This window comes from Oncorhynchus nerka, linkage group LG21 (genome assembly GCF_034236695.1).
Source record: "Oncorhynchus nerka isolate Pitt River linkage group LG21, Oner_Uvic_2.0, whole genome shotgun sequence".
NCBI classification, from domain to species: Eukaryota; Metazoa; Chordata; class Actinopteri; order Salmoniformes; family Salmonidae; genus Oncorhynchus; species Oncorhynchus nerka.
The window spans coordinates 29,431,797-29,450,556 of record NC_088416.1 but is presented as its reverse complement, the minus strand read 5'-3'; the positions used below and the strand labels follow the sequence as shown (position 1 = coordinate 29,450,556).

General features: G+C 39.0%; 1 protein-coding gene across 2 annotated transcripts; it reads left to right on the top strand.

Moving 5' to 3' along the window:
- Positions 1-525: 525 nt before the first annotated feature.
- Positions 526-17,544, top strand: LOC115110425 (interferon-induced very large GTPase 1-like). 2 transcript variants are annotated; one of them, XM_029636072.2, is made up of 7 exons: positions 526-661; positions 1,387-1,495; positions 2,917-3,036; positions 6,692-6,833; positions 7,001-7,627; positions 13,634-13,708; positions 14,504-14,592. In XM_029636072.2, exons 3-6 carry the CDS (start codon positions 2,947-2,949, stop codon positions 13,690-13,692), a joined length of 918 nt encoding a protein of 305 aa, XP_029491932.2. In that variant the 5' UTR covers positions 526-661; positions 1,387-1,495; positions 2,917-2,946; the 3' UTR covers positions 13,693-13,708; positions 14,504-14,592. The 2 variants fall into 2 exon arrangements, with proteins under 2 accessions (XP_029491932.2, XP_029491931.2); XM_029636071.2 differs by having other exon boundaries at positions 554-661; positions 13,634-13,677; positions 14,504-17,544.
- The last annotated feature ends 1,216 nt before the right edge of the window (positions 17,545-18,760 follow it).

Below are 18,760 nucleotides of genomic sequence, written 5' to 3'. Positions count from 1 at the left end.
TTCTGTCCTTCTTGACACATTGAGTGGATAAAGACATTTTTCAGAAACAAGCAGTGATTTTCAACCAGGAATGGATAGTCACTATAGACCAGAGGTAACTTGATTCAGCCGTGGGAAGATTTATTTCTGAGTGAATAGGGGGCTGGAACATAATGATAATCATTTGTACACTGCACATTGACCAAAAGTAAGACCAGACAGATATTGTATTTGGAAATAACAATCATTTCATACATTGAGACACTATCACGTCTCTACTTATTCAAGGGATTACTTGGGAACAGATCTACTAGATCAACATAATTTGTCCTAAAAACAACATTAGACATACAAAGAAGGCAATACTATATTGTCCCTTCATTCAGATGTAGAAGCTAAACACTCAAATTCTATTTTCTGAGATCCCAATGACTAAGAATGAGGACTCCATGGCACCTGTTGTATCGGACTGGGCGGATCTGATTTGAATTCAGAGCAGAGACACTGCATCTCTTCCTCTCTCTCTGTCAACTACTTCCTGCACACACACACACACCGGAGGTTCTTGGTGCAAGTAGGATGACATTCCACAAAAGCATTCACAGACACATCAACACAAATGCACTTTTACATCTACCCACCTGTCACAGCTGGCTGAAGGACTGGACCAAGGTGCAGCATGGTAAGCGTACATTTGTAAATGTAAATTTGAATTTTATTTAAAAATGAAGAGCCAAAAAAACAACAACCGGGCCGCTATGTGCCCTGAACCACTACAACTTTACCTTCCCACAAAACAAGTGGGGGAAAAGGGTACCTAAGTATGGTTCTCAATCAGAGACAACGATAGACAGCTGTCCCTGATTGAGAACCATACCAGGCCAAAACATAGAAATACAAAACATAGAAAAAAGGACATAGAATGCCCACCCTAGTCACACCCTGGCCTAACCAAAATAGAGAATAAAACGCCTCTCTATGGCCAGGGCGTGACACCACCACAGCCACACATACACAACTCTTTGCAGTTTCTCGGAGCAAACGAAACTCACTATCCTTGAAAACTTGCTTTATAAAGGCTGGTCACTGAGAAAAAAACTCTGTCTTCATCATGTGACAGGGTGGGGGTATGCATTCTCAAAGGTCTATATAACTTTTAAATTAGGTCAAATTTATACTGCATTACACAATTCATGTTGTTTCCCCACCACTCCAATAAAGGATTTTGGAGACTTTGCACTACATTTTTAATTTACATTCAAGTAAAATATATAATTTTATGAATGTCTTATTTCATGTTTGCCTTGCGATAAACAGTATTAGTTACATTGTACTGATTGCTAACCAAACTTTTTTGCCATCTCAAATGTCTTAAGTTTCATTTACACATTGTCATGTGATTTCCAGGAAATTATGTTTTGAAAGATACTGAAGGCCTTATAAATACCCTGTGGACAAAAGGTTCACTTCAGTCTACATTATGAACAGACAACAAATGGATATCACTTTGCAAACTGTAAGTAACCTTTATAATGTATGTTTGTTTATGTTGCACCTCATGGTAACTGTAGTATAATACAGTGTAAGTAGTATAATACAGTGTCAGTAGTATAATACAGTGTCAGTAGTATAAAACAGTGTAAGTAGTATAATACAGTGTAAGTAGTATAATACAGTGTAAGTAGTATAAAACAGTGTCAGTAGTATAATACAGTGTAAGTAGTATAATACAGTGTAAGTAGTATAATACAGTGTCAGTAGTATAATACAGTGTAAGTAGTATAATACAATGTAAGTAGTATAAAACAGTGTCAGTAGTATAAAACAGTGTAAGTAGTATAATACAGTGTAAGTAGTATAATACAGTGTCAGTAGTATAATACAGTGTAAGTAGTATAATACAATGTAAGTAGTATAAAACAGTGTCAGTAGTATAAAACAGTGTAAGTAGTATAATACAGTGTAAGTAGTATAAAACAGTGTCAGTAGAATAATACAGTGTCAGTAGTATAATACAGTGTAAGTAGTATAATACAGTGTAAGTAGTATAATACAGTGTAAGTAGTATAATACAGTGTAAGTAGTATAATACAGTGTAAGTAGTATAATACAGTGTAAGTAGTATAATACAGTGTAAGTAGTATAAAACAGTGTCAGTTGAATAATACAGTGTCAGTAGTATAATACAGTGTCAGTAGTATAATACAGTGTAAGTAGTATAAAATAGCATAAAAACCAAACATTCTAATGTAAAGATGAATTTACATAGATGCGGCGAAAGACGGACTTAAAAAAAACAAATCCTTTCCTTTATATGTATATATATATGTTTTTGTATGTTTATTTGTGTGTTCGTAAATATGTCATACCAAATGACACAGTCAAGCTCAAAATTGACACTAAAGATTCACATAATTGTTCTATTTAAACCAAATCATGTTATCTATTATGGAGCTAATTTCATTGTTCAAGCAAACCAATTACAAAACCCAATGGTAGTTTGTGGTGAATCTTGAAAATGGTTTGTCCACAGACCTGGAGGGAAGCTAAAGTAATTCCGCTACCCAGAAATGTTAAAGTTCCCTTTGCTGGCTCTAACAGCCGCCCAATCAGCTTGCTGCCAGTTCCTAGCAAACTTATAGAAAATATTGTGTTTGACAAGATACAATGCTATTTCTCTGTGAATAATTTAACAACTGACTTTCAGCACACTTATAGGGAAAGACACTCAACACGGACACTGGTACTCTATAGTAACTCCGGTAACTCAATAAAATCAGTAAAAAACAAAACAGAATAAACATCATCTCAAGGAACAACGCAGACTGCGAAGAGACACACACACTCTACACACGCATTATACTAACAAAGGTTTTGTTTTGATGTAAGGTAACTGAAGTGAATATAATAATATACAACTGATTGATTTTTCTGAAGTTTTGTTGCAGTGACTAGTAGCAGCTAATAATGGAGACTGGAGAAAATAAGGAAATGGAGACAGAGACTGAGGACGCACTGGATCCGTCGTCTGAGTGTACATATCAAGGAGAAGAACATGTGAGTAACTGAGGAACACCGTGTTAGGAACAGCAAGACAGAGAGTGTCAGGAATTGACTCTCAAATAAATCAGGAAAATTCTCAGTAAAACAGAGACAAAGAGACAAGCATTCTACTGGGCACATTATTTCAATGTGGACAATTGGGAAATATTTGGCTTAGACGTTGATCAATGAGAGGGGACAACATAGTAGCCTAGTAGTTTAGAGCATTGGGCCAGTAACTGAAAGGTTGCTGGTTTGAATCTCTGAGCCGACTAGATGATAAATCTGTCGATGTGCCCTTCAGCAAGGCACTTAACCTTAATTGTTGCTCTGGATCAGAGTGTCTGCTAAATATGTCAAATGTAATTACAACCTTTAATCACCCACCCAAAAAGACAGCCAAATATTTGTTGATTTCCCAATGTGTTGTCACTATGCATTCAATCATCTAAAAGCACAACTAAATTCCAATGGAAAAACAATATCTGATATTTTGTTTAGAATGTGAAGATTTACTGTTTGGCTGATACTGTATGTTCGATTCATGTCTCTATTCATGTCTCCATCCAGGTCAAAAATCTAAGTTAAAGAATATGATTAAGTCAGTGGCACAGATGGAACTATTTTTAACTGTGATTTTGGGTGGAGATGGAGACATGAATCCAACATTGTATTTCTTTCTATTTAACGAGGGAAGTCATTTAAGAACAAATTATTATTTATTTATTTCTTATTTACATTGACGGCCTACCCCAGTCAAACCCTAAAGACGCTGGACCAATTGTGCGCCGCACTATGGGACTTCCAATCACAGCCGGTTGTGACACAGCCTGGAATCGAACCGGGGTCTGTAGTGACACCTCTAGCGCTGAGATGTCGTGCCTTAGACCGCTGCGCCACTCGGGAGCCACATTACAGTAATTAATATATAATTAGGTAACATGTAAATAAGTTAATAGGCTATTTTCTGTATTACAAATGTGATAGAATTATATTTGGTTGTCAATGTAACCAAATATCAACATTTTAAGGAGATCCCAGTAAGCCAAATTATATCTAAAATTATGGTCAGACCTTATTGATCTGAGCCTTGCTGTTGGAAAACCACTAGTGTCCGACTTTCGGCTGTCGCAGATGCACCTCCTCACGACTTAATTTGCCGACTTTCGTCTACAGACAGCTTTGTTAGCCCTTACTGCTCGAACACCAGTTGCCTCCCTCCGAGGTACGTGTTGCTAGGCACATCTGGAGCCGAAAGAAACGCACACTTGTTTATTAGGCGAGGTGCTGGCAAGCGGAGTAGAACACTTGAAAAGGAAAAGGAGAGCGCACACTAGGCACTAAGATGCAATAATTGAATAACCTAATAACCAACAGCTCGACAGACAAGCTGTCTTAATCAGGGTATAATGACAAACACTGCGGGTCACTAGTTTATATAGTGTAAAGGGACACACACATGTGTCTGTAATCATGGCTGTGTGTGGCTTGATATAATTTACAGATATCTGTAATGTAATTGACAGATATAAATAGAACATATACAAAAACAGAAATGGATAGGATCAAAGATACAACTTGGCTACATAGGCCTACAAATATTTCCAATGAATAGCAAAATCACAATAATCATAAGAATGGGTTCAGATCAAAGTCTAGGTTGAGACCGAAGGGAGCAAGCGTCTTTAAATCTTGTTAAAACAATAAATTGTCTAGGTCACCTACTCTCCTAGGGATGGTGACGTGTTCGGTGCCGATTTAATTTAGGGACGAAATCGAGTGGTTCGATTCCAAAAAGTGGGCCGCAACTGTTTTTTTTAATGATACTCCGAGATTCATACTTTTAATTCGCACTTCGTTTTACCACAATTACGATTCATAAAATAAACAACTGCATCATTGGAGCACGTGATAATACCTTTAATTGTGGATTTGTTTCCCTGTTTGGGGGTGTTTGAAGGAGCTACGTTTGTAAGTGCCATTGTATTGAGCGCAGCCATTACACTTGTTGTTTCCATCCGGTAGAGGCGTTGTTTTGGTGGTAAATCAGAGTTTAACAATTGTGCTCTGCGAGAATATGTCCGAAAACACATTACCGATTTTAGAATGTACCAATGTTTGCGAACGATTCCCCTTAATTTGTTCAGAGCACGTTGAATAGCAGGTAGTAATAATGCTTTATTTTTTATTTTATTTTATTTTAATCTGACCATTTTTGTACCCGCTGTCCTTGAATTTTCTTTGCATCTCAGACATATTTCTTTCGAAATCTGATTGTTTTTGGCAAATTATTTTGATTCGACAGAATTGGCTGTAGGGAAAACTGTTTTTCAAGGGAAACTGGTGACCGCTATCAGCCCTCAACAAACTGTTACGATCAGTAGGTTTCCTGTATATATCAGTATATAGAACATTATCCTCACACAATCAGAAGATCAAGGACACGGATTTGACGTGTGCCAGATTGAATAGTAAATATCAGGTGCTCAGAACAAGAGTTAAGAAAAGCATGGAATGCCTGGAGCTGTTTTGCATCACCCCTCCATATAACAAAAATACCATAAATGAACCGTTTCCATATAATAATGTTAGGCAATAAATATTTTTTGAGAGTATTGAGTACTGTTTCACATACAAATTAGCATAGTTAGGAGCCATAGGGGATCCCATAGCAGTACCCGTCATCTGAATAAAGAAATCATTTAGAAACATGAAATAGTTTCTAAACGTGTGTGTACTATTTCAGTAAACGTTATAATGCATGCCCTGGAAGGTAGTTCATTAGGGTCACGTTGCAGAAGAAAATGTTTCATGGCTTCAATACCGCCCCCGTGTGGAATATTCGTGTATAACGACTCAACATCAAAAGTAACAAACAAAGTATTCACAGGGAGAGAATCAAGAGATTCAATAATAGAGATCATACTGCTGGTGTCCTTTACAAAGGAGGGAAGCTGTTCTGCGAGTGGTCTAATAAAAAAATTCAAAAGTTGATAAAGGGACCGTTACTGCATCAATGCCGCTACAATACGACGGACACCCTGGAGGTTTTGTAACATTCTTGTGTAATTTCGGCATAGAAAGTGGCAATTTTAGGGTGTTGAATAGCCCCAAAGTCGTGTTATTTTTTGGTGACTTGACCAGAACCTAAATGCCCATCTAGGACAGTGAAGATAGTGTTCTAAAATTGGGAAGTGGGGTCACTGCTAGGCAACCCTCCTGGACTTGCCCTGGCAGGCCACAGCTAAAGACTGTGAGAAACTTGCTAGCAAACGTTTGTGCTATGAAACTAAATATATACTGCACGCAGACCCACAAAACCTATTTTCTAGATTCATGATAGTGTTGTTAGACAAAGCAAGGAAAGTGAACATCAAAACAGGATGTAGTTTCATTGGGATTTGCAGCTGTTGTTGGTAGTTAATGAATCTGCTAGCTTCTGAAATAACGTACTCATCTTTTCAATATGTTGTTAATATTTGCGTAGACCTATGCAGAATTTGCATGACAAGGGCGTTCCCATTTTTTCCAAACCTTGGGTCTGAAGTAAATGTAATCTGACCACTACCTTTGAATTTACACAGTAACTTTAACAAAATACTTATAAATGTTTGTATTCAAATGATGTAATCCAGATATGTATTTTGGTACTCCCATGATACATCCACAGCAACTATTTCTACAGTTGGAGCCTGAGGACCTTGACTTCACAGACAGTGAGAGTCAACACAGCGACCAACAGGATGACAAGACAACCAAGACTGATGAAAAAAAGACAGAAATCACAACGCCTTCTAATTTCGCACAAAGCAGTAAGAAATTTACATTTGAGTAATTTAGTAGATGCTCTTATCCAGAGCAACTTACAATTAGAAGACAGGTGAGATTGTTTTAGTCAACCATCATGTCATAGCATTGTACGTGATTTACAGCTAACTTACAGTATGTACATTTAATTGTCCTTATAATTATTTTTCAGTGACTCCTGTTCTGACAATTGCATTGATTGGTGGCACTGATTCTATGGAGATTGAATCTGGAAATCTCCTTCTTGGTCAAGATGATCTACCAGCAGCAGAACTCTCACAGATAGCACCCAGGATGTATGATTTGTCCGGTCGTTGTGTTTCTGTCATCAACATGCTGGGCTTGCAGAGTTCTGAACTTGCCCAGGAGAATCACATAGGTCCACTTGTGCATAAGCAGGGTATCAATGCTGTCCTCTTACTTCTACCATTGGGCCAGCATATTGATGAATTCCAAATGAGAGTGGGGTGGCTGGAAAGAATGCTTGGAGAGAGAGCTCTTGCCTTTACAATAATCGTCTTTACCCACAAGAATGACCAAGACTTTGGGTTGGGTGATCTAAAGGACAACAATGATCTGATGGATCTCATAGAAATGTGTGGACATAGGTATCTCACCTGCAAAAAGAGTATGAATGATCCAACCGAGATTTCAACATTACTTGAACAGATAGACCTCATGGTGTCTGAAAATGATCCATGCTGCTACACAGGAGAAATGTATGACGAAGAGATCAGGAAACAGCAACTGAAAACAAATTGGGGTGACCGATCACAAAGCGAGGAGAAAACTGCATCAGGTATGTCCTCAATGCATTTGATGCAGCAGCTGTAGGAGGATTTTCCCCATCTTGACATGTGGCTCCGTCTACACACACACTTACCCCGATTGTTGACGATATCCAAAAACAGTTTTCCGGTCTATATCTTTCATAGATAGGCAGAGTACGAATTATACAGTGACATTCGAGGGGGGGGGGGGGGTATTTAAAAAAAAATAGACCTATGTGTGCACGCGCTTGAATTGGCCTGCTTTTTATTGGCCTAATAGTAAGTACATGTCATTTAATGGTAAAACATTTTTTATGACCTTTTCATTTGGCATGAACACATCCAGTTATGTTTTCATCTTATTGTCAAACAAATCACTTCAAACAGTAGGCTACCTGCACATGTTCATCCACTCCAAAATAATTCCAGATCCAAACAGTGCACTGTGCACTCACTCCACTTGATGAATGGAAAGAGACATCTGTTACAAAATACCAAAAAGTGTGATGACATTTGGGGTTTGTCATTGACCACATTTACATGCAAATCAAATCAAGCTTTAAATGGCACATTTCAGAAATGGAACGAAACGCAATGTGCTTTACAGGAAAAAATGAATAAAAAACTATGAAAATAAAAGCTGAAATATTTACTACACAACAAACATAAGATAAAAAAACCAAAATAATGACACAAACTGAACTACTAAAAAGTACCTGAAGGAAAAGCAAAGCTAAAAAGATGTGCTTTAAGATCTAATTTAAATATGTCCACAGTTTGGGCCCTCCTCAGGTTCTCGGACAGGCTATTCCAGAGGCTGAGGGCATAATAACTAAAGGCTGCCTCTCCATGCTTCTTGGTCCTTGTCTTTGGGATAGTTAGAAGGACCGTGTCAGAGGACCTGAGGGACCTACTGGGTACATAACTTAAAAGCATGTCTGACATGTATTGGGGTGAACAATCGTGGATTGATTTAAAAACCAAGAGAATAATCTTAAAATGAATTCTAAAACTCACAGGCAGCCAGTACAGAGACCTTTAAACCGGTGTAATGTGTGCTCTCTGGTCTTGGTCAGTACCCATGCTGCAGCATTCTGTATGTTTTACAGTACAGAGATCTTTAAACCAGTGTAATGTGTGCTCTCTGGTCTTGGTCAGTACCCACGCTGCAGCATTCTGTATGTTTTACAGTACAGAGACCTTTAAACCGGTGTAATGTGTGCACTCTGGTCTTGGTCAGTACCCATGCTGCAGCATTCTGTATGTTTTACAGTACAGAGACCTTTAAACCGGTGTAATGTCTGCTCTCAGTCTGGTCTTGGTCAGTACCCATGCTGCAACATTCTATATGTTTTGTAGTTGACCAATGGCTTTCTTGGGTAGACCAGACAGGAGAGCATTACAGAAGTCAAGCCTACTTGTAATAAAAGCATGGATGAGTCTCTCTGTATCAGACATAGAGAAACGGCCTCATCTTGGCAATGTTCCTCAGGTGGTAAAAAGCTATTTTGGTCACATTCCTAATGTGTGACTCAATGTAGTCCATAATTGAAAATAACACCAAGGTTTTTACCTGGTGTTTTATCTTTATTGCCTGTGAATTCAAATGTGCGGCTAGATTCTCTCTCTATGCTTTGGCTCCAACAATAAATACCTTGGTCTTTAACTGGAGGAAGTTATGAGCCAACCAAGTATTTAAATCACTAATACAATCTAATAATTTTTCAGTGGATCTAAAATCCTCTGGTGACACAGAAATTGAAAAGCAATGCTGTGCTTTCTGATAACGCTGCCAAGGGGTAACATATAGAAACTGAACAGTACCGGACCCAAAATCAAAACTTGTGGAACACCACATGTGATATGTATTTTCTCTGAGTTATGTTCACCAAGGGTCACAAAAAACATGACCAGTTAAATAGGTCTAAAACCAATTTAGAACCGGAGAAGCCAACCCACCTCTCCAGTCTGTCTAGAAAGACATCATGATCAACAGTGTTGAATGCAGCACTTAAATCTAACAGTACAAGGACAGAGAGCTGTTTGGCATCTGTGTTGGCTCTATAATCATTTACTACCTTAACTAAGGCTGTCACTGTGCTGGGCACGATAACCAGATTGGATTTTTTTTTTTTTTTTTTTTAAATACTGTTGTCACTTAAAAAATAATTTAGCTGTTTGAACACCAATTTCTCCAGAATTTTGCTTAAGAATTGATCGTTGGAGATTGGCCAAAATTTGCTAAAAGCTGAAGAATCTAGATGACTTTTCTTCAGAAGGGCTTTCACCATAGCAGTTTTTAGTGCACACCAATATCCCATTATTATTCGGGATACTTAAGTATTGTCACGCGGGACTAGGTGGGTGAAGGAATCAGACGCAGAGAGTTCCACTGGGGAAAAGTGCTCTTTACTTCGGCACACAAAATGATAAGCCCAACAATACAGGGCGCGTACAACAACGTGACAACCCAAAAAACATAGGGTGTCAAGTTAAGAAAATAAATCCACCTCTACCTAAAACGCAAACAAGTAACATAAAGACAATCCCGCACATAGCAAGGGCGGGTCCACCTACTAAAAATAGGGAAGCTCATTAAACCAAACAGAAACACAGGTGAAACTAATAAGACAAAACGAAAAAGGGATCGGTGGCGGCTAGTAGGACGGTGACGACGACAGGCAGGGGAGCCAACTTCACAGAAAATGTTTTCAATCTGTAACTCGCAAGTGAGTAGTTTGACAGCTAACATTACAGTACCTTCAGAAAGTATTCACACCACTTGATATTTTCTTGTGTTACAGCCTGAATTTAAAATGGATTAAATTGAAATTGTGTGTCACTGGCTCACAATACCCCATAATGTCAAAGTGGAATTATGTTTTTGGAAATGTTCAGTCACTAAGTATTCAACCCCTTTGTTATGGCAAGCCTAAATAATTTCAGGAGTAAAAATGTGCTTATCAAGTTACATAATAACTTGCATGGACTCACTCTGTGTGCAATAATAGTGTTTAACATGTTGTTTTAATGACTACCCCATCTCTATACTGCACACATACAGATAATTGTACGGTCCCTCAGTCGAGCAGTGAATTTCAAGCACAGATTCAACCACAAAGACCAGGGAGATTTTACAATGCCTCGCAAAGCAGACATTGAATATCCCTTTGAGCATGGTGAAGTTAGTAATTACACTTTGGATGGTGTATCAATACACCCAGTTGTCGGAGAGGAAGGAAATCACTCAGGGATTTCACCATGAGGCCAATGAGTTTAATGGCTGGAATAGAAGAAAACAGAGGATGGATCAACAACATTGTAGTTACTCCACAATACTAACCTAAATTAAGCCTGTAGAGAATACAAATATTCCAAAACATGCATCCTGTTTGCATTAAGGCTCTTAAGTAAAACTGCAAAAAATGTGTCAAAGAAATTAACTTTATGTCCTGAATACAAAGCATTATGTTTGGAGAAAATCCCACACGTCACTGAGCACCACTCTTCATATTTTGAAGCATGGTAGTGGCTGCATCATGTAATGGGTATGCTTGTCATCGGTAAGGACTAGGGAGTGTTAGGATAAAAAGAAACAGAATTGAGCTAAGCACACGCACAATCCTAGAGGAAAACCTGGTTCAGTCTGCTTTCCAACAGACTCAGAGACAAATTCTCCTTTCAGCAGGAAAATAACTTAAAACACAAAGCCAAATATACACTGGAGTTGCTTACCAAGAAGGCAGTGTATGTTCCAGAGTGGTCTAGTTACAGATTTGATTTAAATCGGCTTGAAATCTATGGTAAGACTTAAATGTCTGTCTAGCTATGATCAACAGCCAACTTGACAGAGCTTGAAGAATTTTAAAAAGAATAAAGTGAAAATATTGTACAATCCAGGTGTGTAAAGCTCTTAGAGACTTACCCAGAATGACTCACAGCTGTAATCGCTGCCAAAGGTGTTTCTAACATGTATCGACTCAGGGGGTTGAATATTTATGTAATCAAGATATATTAGTGTTTCATTTCTATATACAGTACCAATCAAACATTTGAACACACCTACTCATTCAAGGGTTTTTCTTTATTTTTTACGATTTTCTACATTGTGGAATAATTGTGAAGATATCAAAACTATGAAATAACACACATGGAATCATGTAGGAACCAAAAGTGTTAAATCAAAATATATTTTATATTTGAGATTCTTCAAAGTAGCCACCCTTTGCCTTGATGACAGCTTTGCACACTCTTGGCATTCTCTCAATGAACACTTATTTGAACTTAATATAATACATCAATAAAAATCTATTTAGCCTCAAATAAATAATGAAACATGTTCAATTTGATTTAAATAATGCAAAAACAAAGTGTTGGAGAAGTAAAAGTGCAATATGTGCCATGTAAAAAAAGCTAGCGTTTGAGTTCCTTGCTCAGAACATGAGAACATATGACAGTTGGTGGTTCCTTTTAACATGAGACTTCAATATTCCAAGGTAAGAGGTTTTAAGTTGTCGTTAATATAGTATTTATAGGACTATTTCTCTCGATACCATTTGTATTTCATATACCTTTGACTATTGGATGTTCTTATAGGCACTATAGTATTGCCAGTGTAACAGTATAGCTTCCGTCCCTCTCCTCGCCCCTACCTGGGCTCGAACCAGGAACACATCGACAACAGCCACACTCGAAGCAACGTTACCCATCGCGCCACAAAAGCCGCGGCCCTTGCAGAGCAAGGGGAATAACTTCTCCAAGTCTCAGAGCGAGTGACGTTTGAAACGCTATTAGCATGCACCCCGCTAACTAGCTAGCCATTTCACATCGGTTACACCAGCCATTAGGCTGATAGGTTTGAAGTCATAAACAGCGCTGTGCTTGCGAAGAGCTGCTGGCAAAATGCACTAAAGTGCTGTTTGAATGAATGCTTACGAGCCTGCTGCTGCCTACCATCGCTCAGTCAGACTGCTCTATCAAATCATAGACTTAATTATAACATAACACACAGAAATACGAGCCTTTGGTCATTTATATGGTCGAATCCGGAAATGAACATTTCGAAAACAAAACGTTTATTATTTCAGTGAATTACGGAACCGTTCGGTATTTTATCTAACTGGTGGCATCCCTAAGTCTAAATATTCTTGTTACATTGCACAACCTTCAATGTTGTCATAATTCCGTAAAATTCTGGCAAATTAGTTCGCAATGAGCCAGGCAGCCCAAACGGTTGCATATATCCTGACTTTGCGTGCAATGAAGGCAAGAGAAGTGACAATTTCACCTGGTTAAGATTGCCTGCTAACCTGGACTTCTTTTAGCTAAATATGCAGGTTTAAAAATATATACTTCTGTGTATTGATTTTAAGAAAGGCATTGTGTTTATGGTTAGGTACAGTCATCCAACGAACGTGCTTTTTTCGCAAATGCGCTTTTGTTAAATCATCCCCCAGCGTTGCATCGATTATATGCAACGCAGGACACGCTAGATAAACTAGTAATATCATCAACCATGTGTAGTTATAACAAGTGATTATGATTGATTGATTGATTGTTTTTAAGATAAGTTTAATGCTAGCTAGCAACTTACCTTTGCTTCTACTGCATTCGCGTAACAGGCAGTCTCCTTGTGGAGTGCAACGAGAGGTAGGTGGTTATTGCGTTGAACTGGTTAACTGTAAGGTTGCAAGATTGGATCCCCTGAACCGACAAGGTGAAAATCTGTCGTTCTGCCCCTGAACGAGGCAGTTAACCCACCGTTCCTAGGCAGTCATTGAAAATAAGAATGTGTTCTTAACTGACTTGCCTAGTTAAATAAAAAATGTATAAAATATATATATTTTAAGCGGCAAAATCGGAGCCCAAAAATACCGATTTCCGATTGTTATGAAATCTTGAAATCGGCCCTAATTAAAAACAGCCATTTCGATTGATTTGGTCGACCTCTAATTGAGACATTAGGAAAACACTTCTACTCATCATACTGTACGTGTCTAATATACACTACTTTTTCCTGTCCCTCTTGCTTACAGTTCCAGATGACTTGCCTGAAGATGGTGTTGCAAACAAAGAAAAGGTACATTTGAAATAACCTTACACAATCTCTGGTAAGATCACATACAGTGCCTTGGGAAATTCTACACACCCCTTGTACAGTCTGCATTTTGCTGCCTTAAAATGACATTTTTCCTACTTATCTACAGAACCTACTCCACATTTTCAGTGAAAGAAAGATTATAGAACACTTTCCAAATGAATGAATGAAAAAAAAAAAAGATGTGTGAAGACATATGGAATCAAGACATGGTGGAAGCATCTTTGGCAGCTGTTAATCATTTTGAATACGATTCTACCAACTTTGCACAACAATATTGCTCAAGCTCAGTAATTTTGGTTGGGAATCATTGATAGCAATATTCAAACCTTGTGTCTAAGTCAGGACTGAGACTGGACCATTCAGGAACACTGAACAACTATCGGGAAGCCATTCTGGTGTATTTGGCATTCCCATTTGTGTAATTGTCTTGCTGAAAAACAAAAATTCTCCCCAGTCCCTACCCGGTGACAACCATGCCCATAAAATGATGCTACCACCACAATACTGAGGAAATACATAAGATCAACCACATTGCATCCACTCCACATTACTGGCCTGTGTGACAAAGTGAAAAGGATGAATGTGGAGTAGATTGTGTAGATCGGTAGGGATAAAAACAAATTGAATCCCTTTTTAGATAACATTTTAAGGCTACAAAATGTGAGACTGCAAGGGGTGTGTAGACTTTCACTAGAGACTGTTTCTTTAAAATATCGCTTTGCGTCACTCTTAAGTATGTGTGTTGATAGTATGGCAGATGTTTTGACTTACTGAGATATTAAAATGTGTTTGGTTAACGTTAAAGGGAGAAGAAAAGATACTTGAAGAAATCGGCGGGAGTTTAATTGAAAAAAACATCCCAGAAAATATACAACTAGCAAAAGTAGCAGAGCTCATGTGTAGACTTCACCTTCAAGATAAATATCAAGATAAGTTGACAACTGCAGACTTCCTGAACATTGGCTCTTCTGCTCAACATCAACATGAACCCCAAACAGAGAACAAACTTGCTCATACTTTCCTACAAAGGTTATTGATGCTGGACTACAGAGCCAGGTACATTCCTGTAAGAGATGAGAATAGTGAGATGCATGACACAAATGACAACAGAAATGATAATGCAGAAACAGAAGAAAGTGCCTTTGATGCCCTTTTCAACAAGAACACAGTCTCTGGTGATTTAAAGAGGAACACGCATGTTCACCCAATGGACGTCCAGATGGCAGTGTTTCACTGTTCAGACAGTTTCCTTCGGCAGTTCATGGTCACAAAGCTGTCCTTGTGTCAGTATGCCTTGCCTTTGCTTGTGCCAAATCCATTCACCAAAGAGATTGAATGCCCTTTGTGGACATTTCGACAAATCAGAAAAACCTGGAAGTCCACCAATGACTCTAATATAGTCACCAGCCAAAGTATGCCTATTTACAAGGCAGAAACACCAATGGTGTCATTCTTTAGGCTTGGTTCTGTGTCCTCATCAAAATCTCAGCTGATGAGCAACTTGATCAACCAACGTCACAGCACATTCTTCCACAGACACTGTCCAGGAAGCAGTAAAACCTGCCTCCTAATGGATGGGGTGGTAGAGATTGCATGGTATTGTCCTGCTGGGAAGCCCAATGATATTTTCACTGATTGTGTTGCATTCTGTAATCTCCATGGTGACGCAATTGCGAAAGAAATTCAGCGTGACAGACTGATTGAAAAAGCCTCAGTCAATGTTATCCTTTTACCAAGTCTTGGAAAAGGCGACAAAAGTATGGCAATCGTGCAGGAGCTGTTCAAGTCTTCTAAACCTCTGATATGTCTGCTCACTGAAGAGGATTCTGTTGCAACTGAAATTAAAAAGGGAAAGTACAAAATGGGTTTGAGAGACAGAAATCAGTCAGATGTGTCTGAGGAATTAAAAAGGATCATTAGAAATAATTTGTCAAGACCATGTTGCTCCTTCAAACTTGAGGACATGGCAGAGTACTCAGGGTTTAGAGTAGATGAGGATGATGAAGATTGCCAAGTAGGGAAGACTAATGCTCTGCAGATAACAGATCTGCTTAAGGAAATGGAACTGTCCAAGATCAAAGAAGAATTTCTTCCATGTCAAGGTAGGCTGTGGCATGATTGGTGTCAAAAAAATAAAGACCTTTATCGTCTCCAAGGGAATCTAGAGATGGAAAGAAGTAAAATACAACATAAAATGATGCAAATTCGACACCATCAACATCAAGTTGCCTTTACTGAACTCATGCAGATGTTTATCACAAGTCTACGATGTCTGGGAGAAAAAGAAAAATCATATTTCCTCAAGTGGGTAGGGATACTACTGGATGACCTGTCCTCGGATGAGCTCTCAGACCTTCATCACAAATATGATGAAAAGTGGTCCGAGGTCCTGGCTTTGAAAAAGAAGCATGATAAATCAGAGCAACTGAAAATGAGACAAATGGAGCTGGAAAAAATATCAGAGAAGCTGCAAGCAGCAACCTTCGGATTTGAACACATTCTGAGGGAAATGGGACAGATCTATGAAGCCCATGCATCTGTGGCCAGGCAAAGCAAAGGAGAAAGTGAGGTGACCGTGTCTTACCTTCCAGAGCTCGCGGCAGAACTTATGATATCGGGACACCCAATGGAACTAATGGATGGTGACGCAGCTCATGTGCCACTGACGTGGATTAATGGGGTTTTAGATGAAGTTATCAAGAAACTAGGAGATCAGAGAGTTTTTGTTTTGTCCATTTTGGGAATCCAGAGCACTGGGAAATCTACAATGCTGAATGCAATGTTTGGACTGCAATTCGCAGTAAGTGCTGGAAGGTGTACCAGAGGTGCTTTCATGCAACTGGTGAAAGTGACCGAGGAGATGAAAGATGACTTTAGGTTTGACTATGTTCTTGTTGTTGACACTGAGGGACTTCGAGCTTTAGAATTGGCAGGAAAGGCAACAGTGCACCATGACAATGAACTTGCAACTTTTGTCATTGGCCTTGGAAACATGACCTTGATCAACATATTTGGAGAGAATCCTGCTGAGATGCAGGACATCATTCAGATAGCTGTTCAGGCCTTCATGAGGATGAAGAAAGTTAATCTGTCTCCAAGTTGTGTGTTTGTGCACCAGAATGTTGGAGACATCACGGCCGGAGAGAAAAACATGGAGGGAAAGAGGCGCTTACAGGACAAACTAGACGAGATGACCCAGTTAGCTGCCAAAGAAGAGGACAGTAATGCAGAGTGTTTCAGCGATGTCATTGCATTTGACATACAAAGAGATGTGAAATACTTTTCCCAGCTGTGGGAGGGCAGCCCACCCATGGCCCCACCAAACCCATGCTACAGTGAGAATGTCCAGGAGCTAAGGAAAACAATCCTCTCTAAAACATCGAGGTCTTTTAGCATGACATTATCACAGTTCAAAAGCAGTATCCAAGACCTTTGGAATGCACTGCTGAATGAAAACTTTGTGTTCAGCTTCAAAAACACACTAGAAATTGCAGTTTACAGAAAACTTGAGATTCAGTATGGAAAATGGATCTGGGCTCTCAGGAGTGCCATGCTAACCATTGAAAATCAACTGCACAATCGAATCGAAAATGGAAAACTTCACAGGGTTGAGAGACATTACCTTGTTGAAGAAATGAGAAAGACCCGTGAAGAAGTGGACAAATCAATGGAAAAGTACTTTGATGAAGACAGAGATAAAGAAATGTTGATTCAGTGGCGAGGAGATTTCAAACCAAAATGTGTGAGTTTGATGATGAACTTGTGAAGGAGCAAAAAGAAAGTTAGAGGTGGTTATTCAGCAAAGGGATGCGCGCAAAAAGCTGGATGACAAGAAAACACAGTATGAAAACAAGCTCTTCCAAAAGAGCAAAGAACTTGCCTCAAAACTGAAGGACAAGGCAAAGGATGAAAAACAACTTGAGAATGAATTCAATACTCTTTGGGGGGTGTGGGTTGCCGAGTTGACCAATGATACACCTTCCATTATGGACATAAACATATTGGATGATGTGACTTGTATCCTTGGAGAGATCGGTAATGAATTGTCTCTTGTACATGATCGGAAAAGTTGCGGAATGTACCGTGAGATTTGTACCTTGGGGAGTTATTCGAACTATGCAATTGTATCCAAGCACCAAGATCTTTTTAACGACGATCAGCACTCAAGAGATGCTCAAAGGAAGCCAAACAAGGACCAATTGCAGAAAAATAATGTGTGGGGTGCTTTTAAGAGTTTTTTGGGGTTTAAGTCTCCAGAGAACAAGACAATTGACCACATTGGTCCAAGCAACATTCTAACATACACAGATCATGAATTGATAAGAGCATTCACCAATGATGTTGAGAAACAAAGCCAGAAGATAATCGAGACCATGCCCATAGAAAAGATGGGATACAATGACAGTTACATGCAAGAAATAGCAACTCACGTCAAAGAAAGCGTGAAGGAATTTGAATCAAATATTAGAAAATATGCATTCAAAAAGGAGTTTACGATTGATCTTTCACTTCATGTGTGTGAGCTTGCAGGAAGTAAGTTAGCAGATTCCCATAGCAAATTCAGAAGCAACAATGATGCCCTTACTTACCTGGAGCAGAAGAGGCCACAGTACAACAAGATTTTCAAGAGCTACTGCAAAGGATCCACATCTGCAGCTGTGCTTGGTGAGTTAATTTGCAACACACTGAAAGAATCGATTGTACAGGCGGTCTATGACCAGACGGCCATTGACTTAGCTGGAGAAATGCAATTAAGTCACCCACCATTCAGTGGAAACAGGTCTAACATGGAGAAACACATCCTGATATCACTGGCGGAGAAGGAGAACTTTGACAAGTTCATGACCTACATTCACAACCCAAGGAAACACTTTGAGAAATGTATTAGAGAGGATGTAGAGAAATACATGCTCACAGAAAGGTCCAAAGTCCTTGCCTTGATTGAAGGGAACATAACAGCTAAAGAGCAGCGTGTGAGCCATGCATTGCATACAGCAACAAAGACGGTCAAAAACAGGAATGGAGACACCAACATGTGGCTTAGAGAGCTTTCCAGTGCTCT

Coding starts and splice junctions, on each gene's coding strand:
- LOC115110425 (XM_029636071.2), top strand. CDS start 2,947: ATGGAGACTGGAGAAAATAAGGAAATGGAGACAGAGACTGAGGACGCA. Junction 6,834..7,000: donor TTCTAATTTCGCACAAAGCA/GTAAGAAATTTA, acceptor ATTATTTTTCAG/TGACTCCTGTTCTGACAATT. Junction 13,678..14,503: donor GTGTTGCAAACAAAGAAAAG/GTACATTTGAAA, acceptor TTAACGTTAAAG/GGAGAAGAAAAGATACTTGA.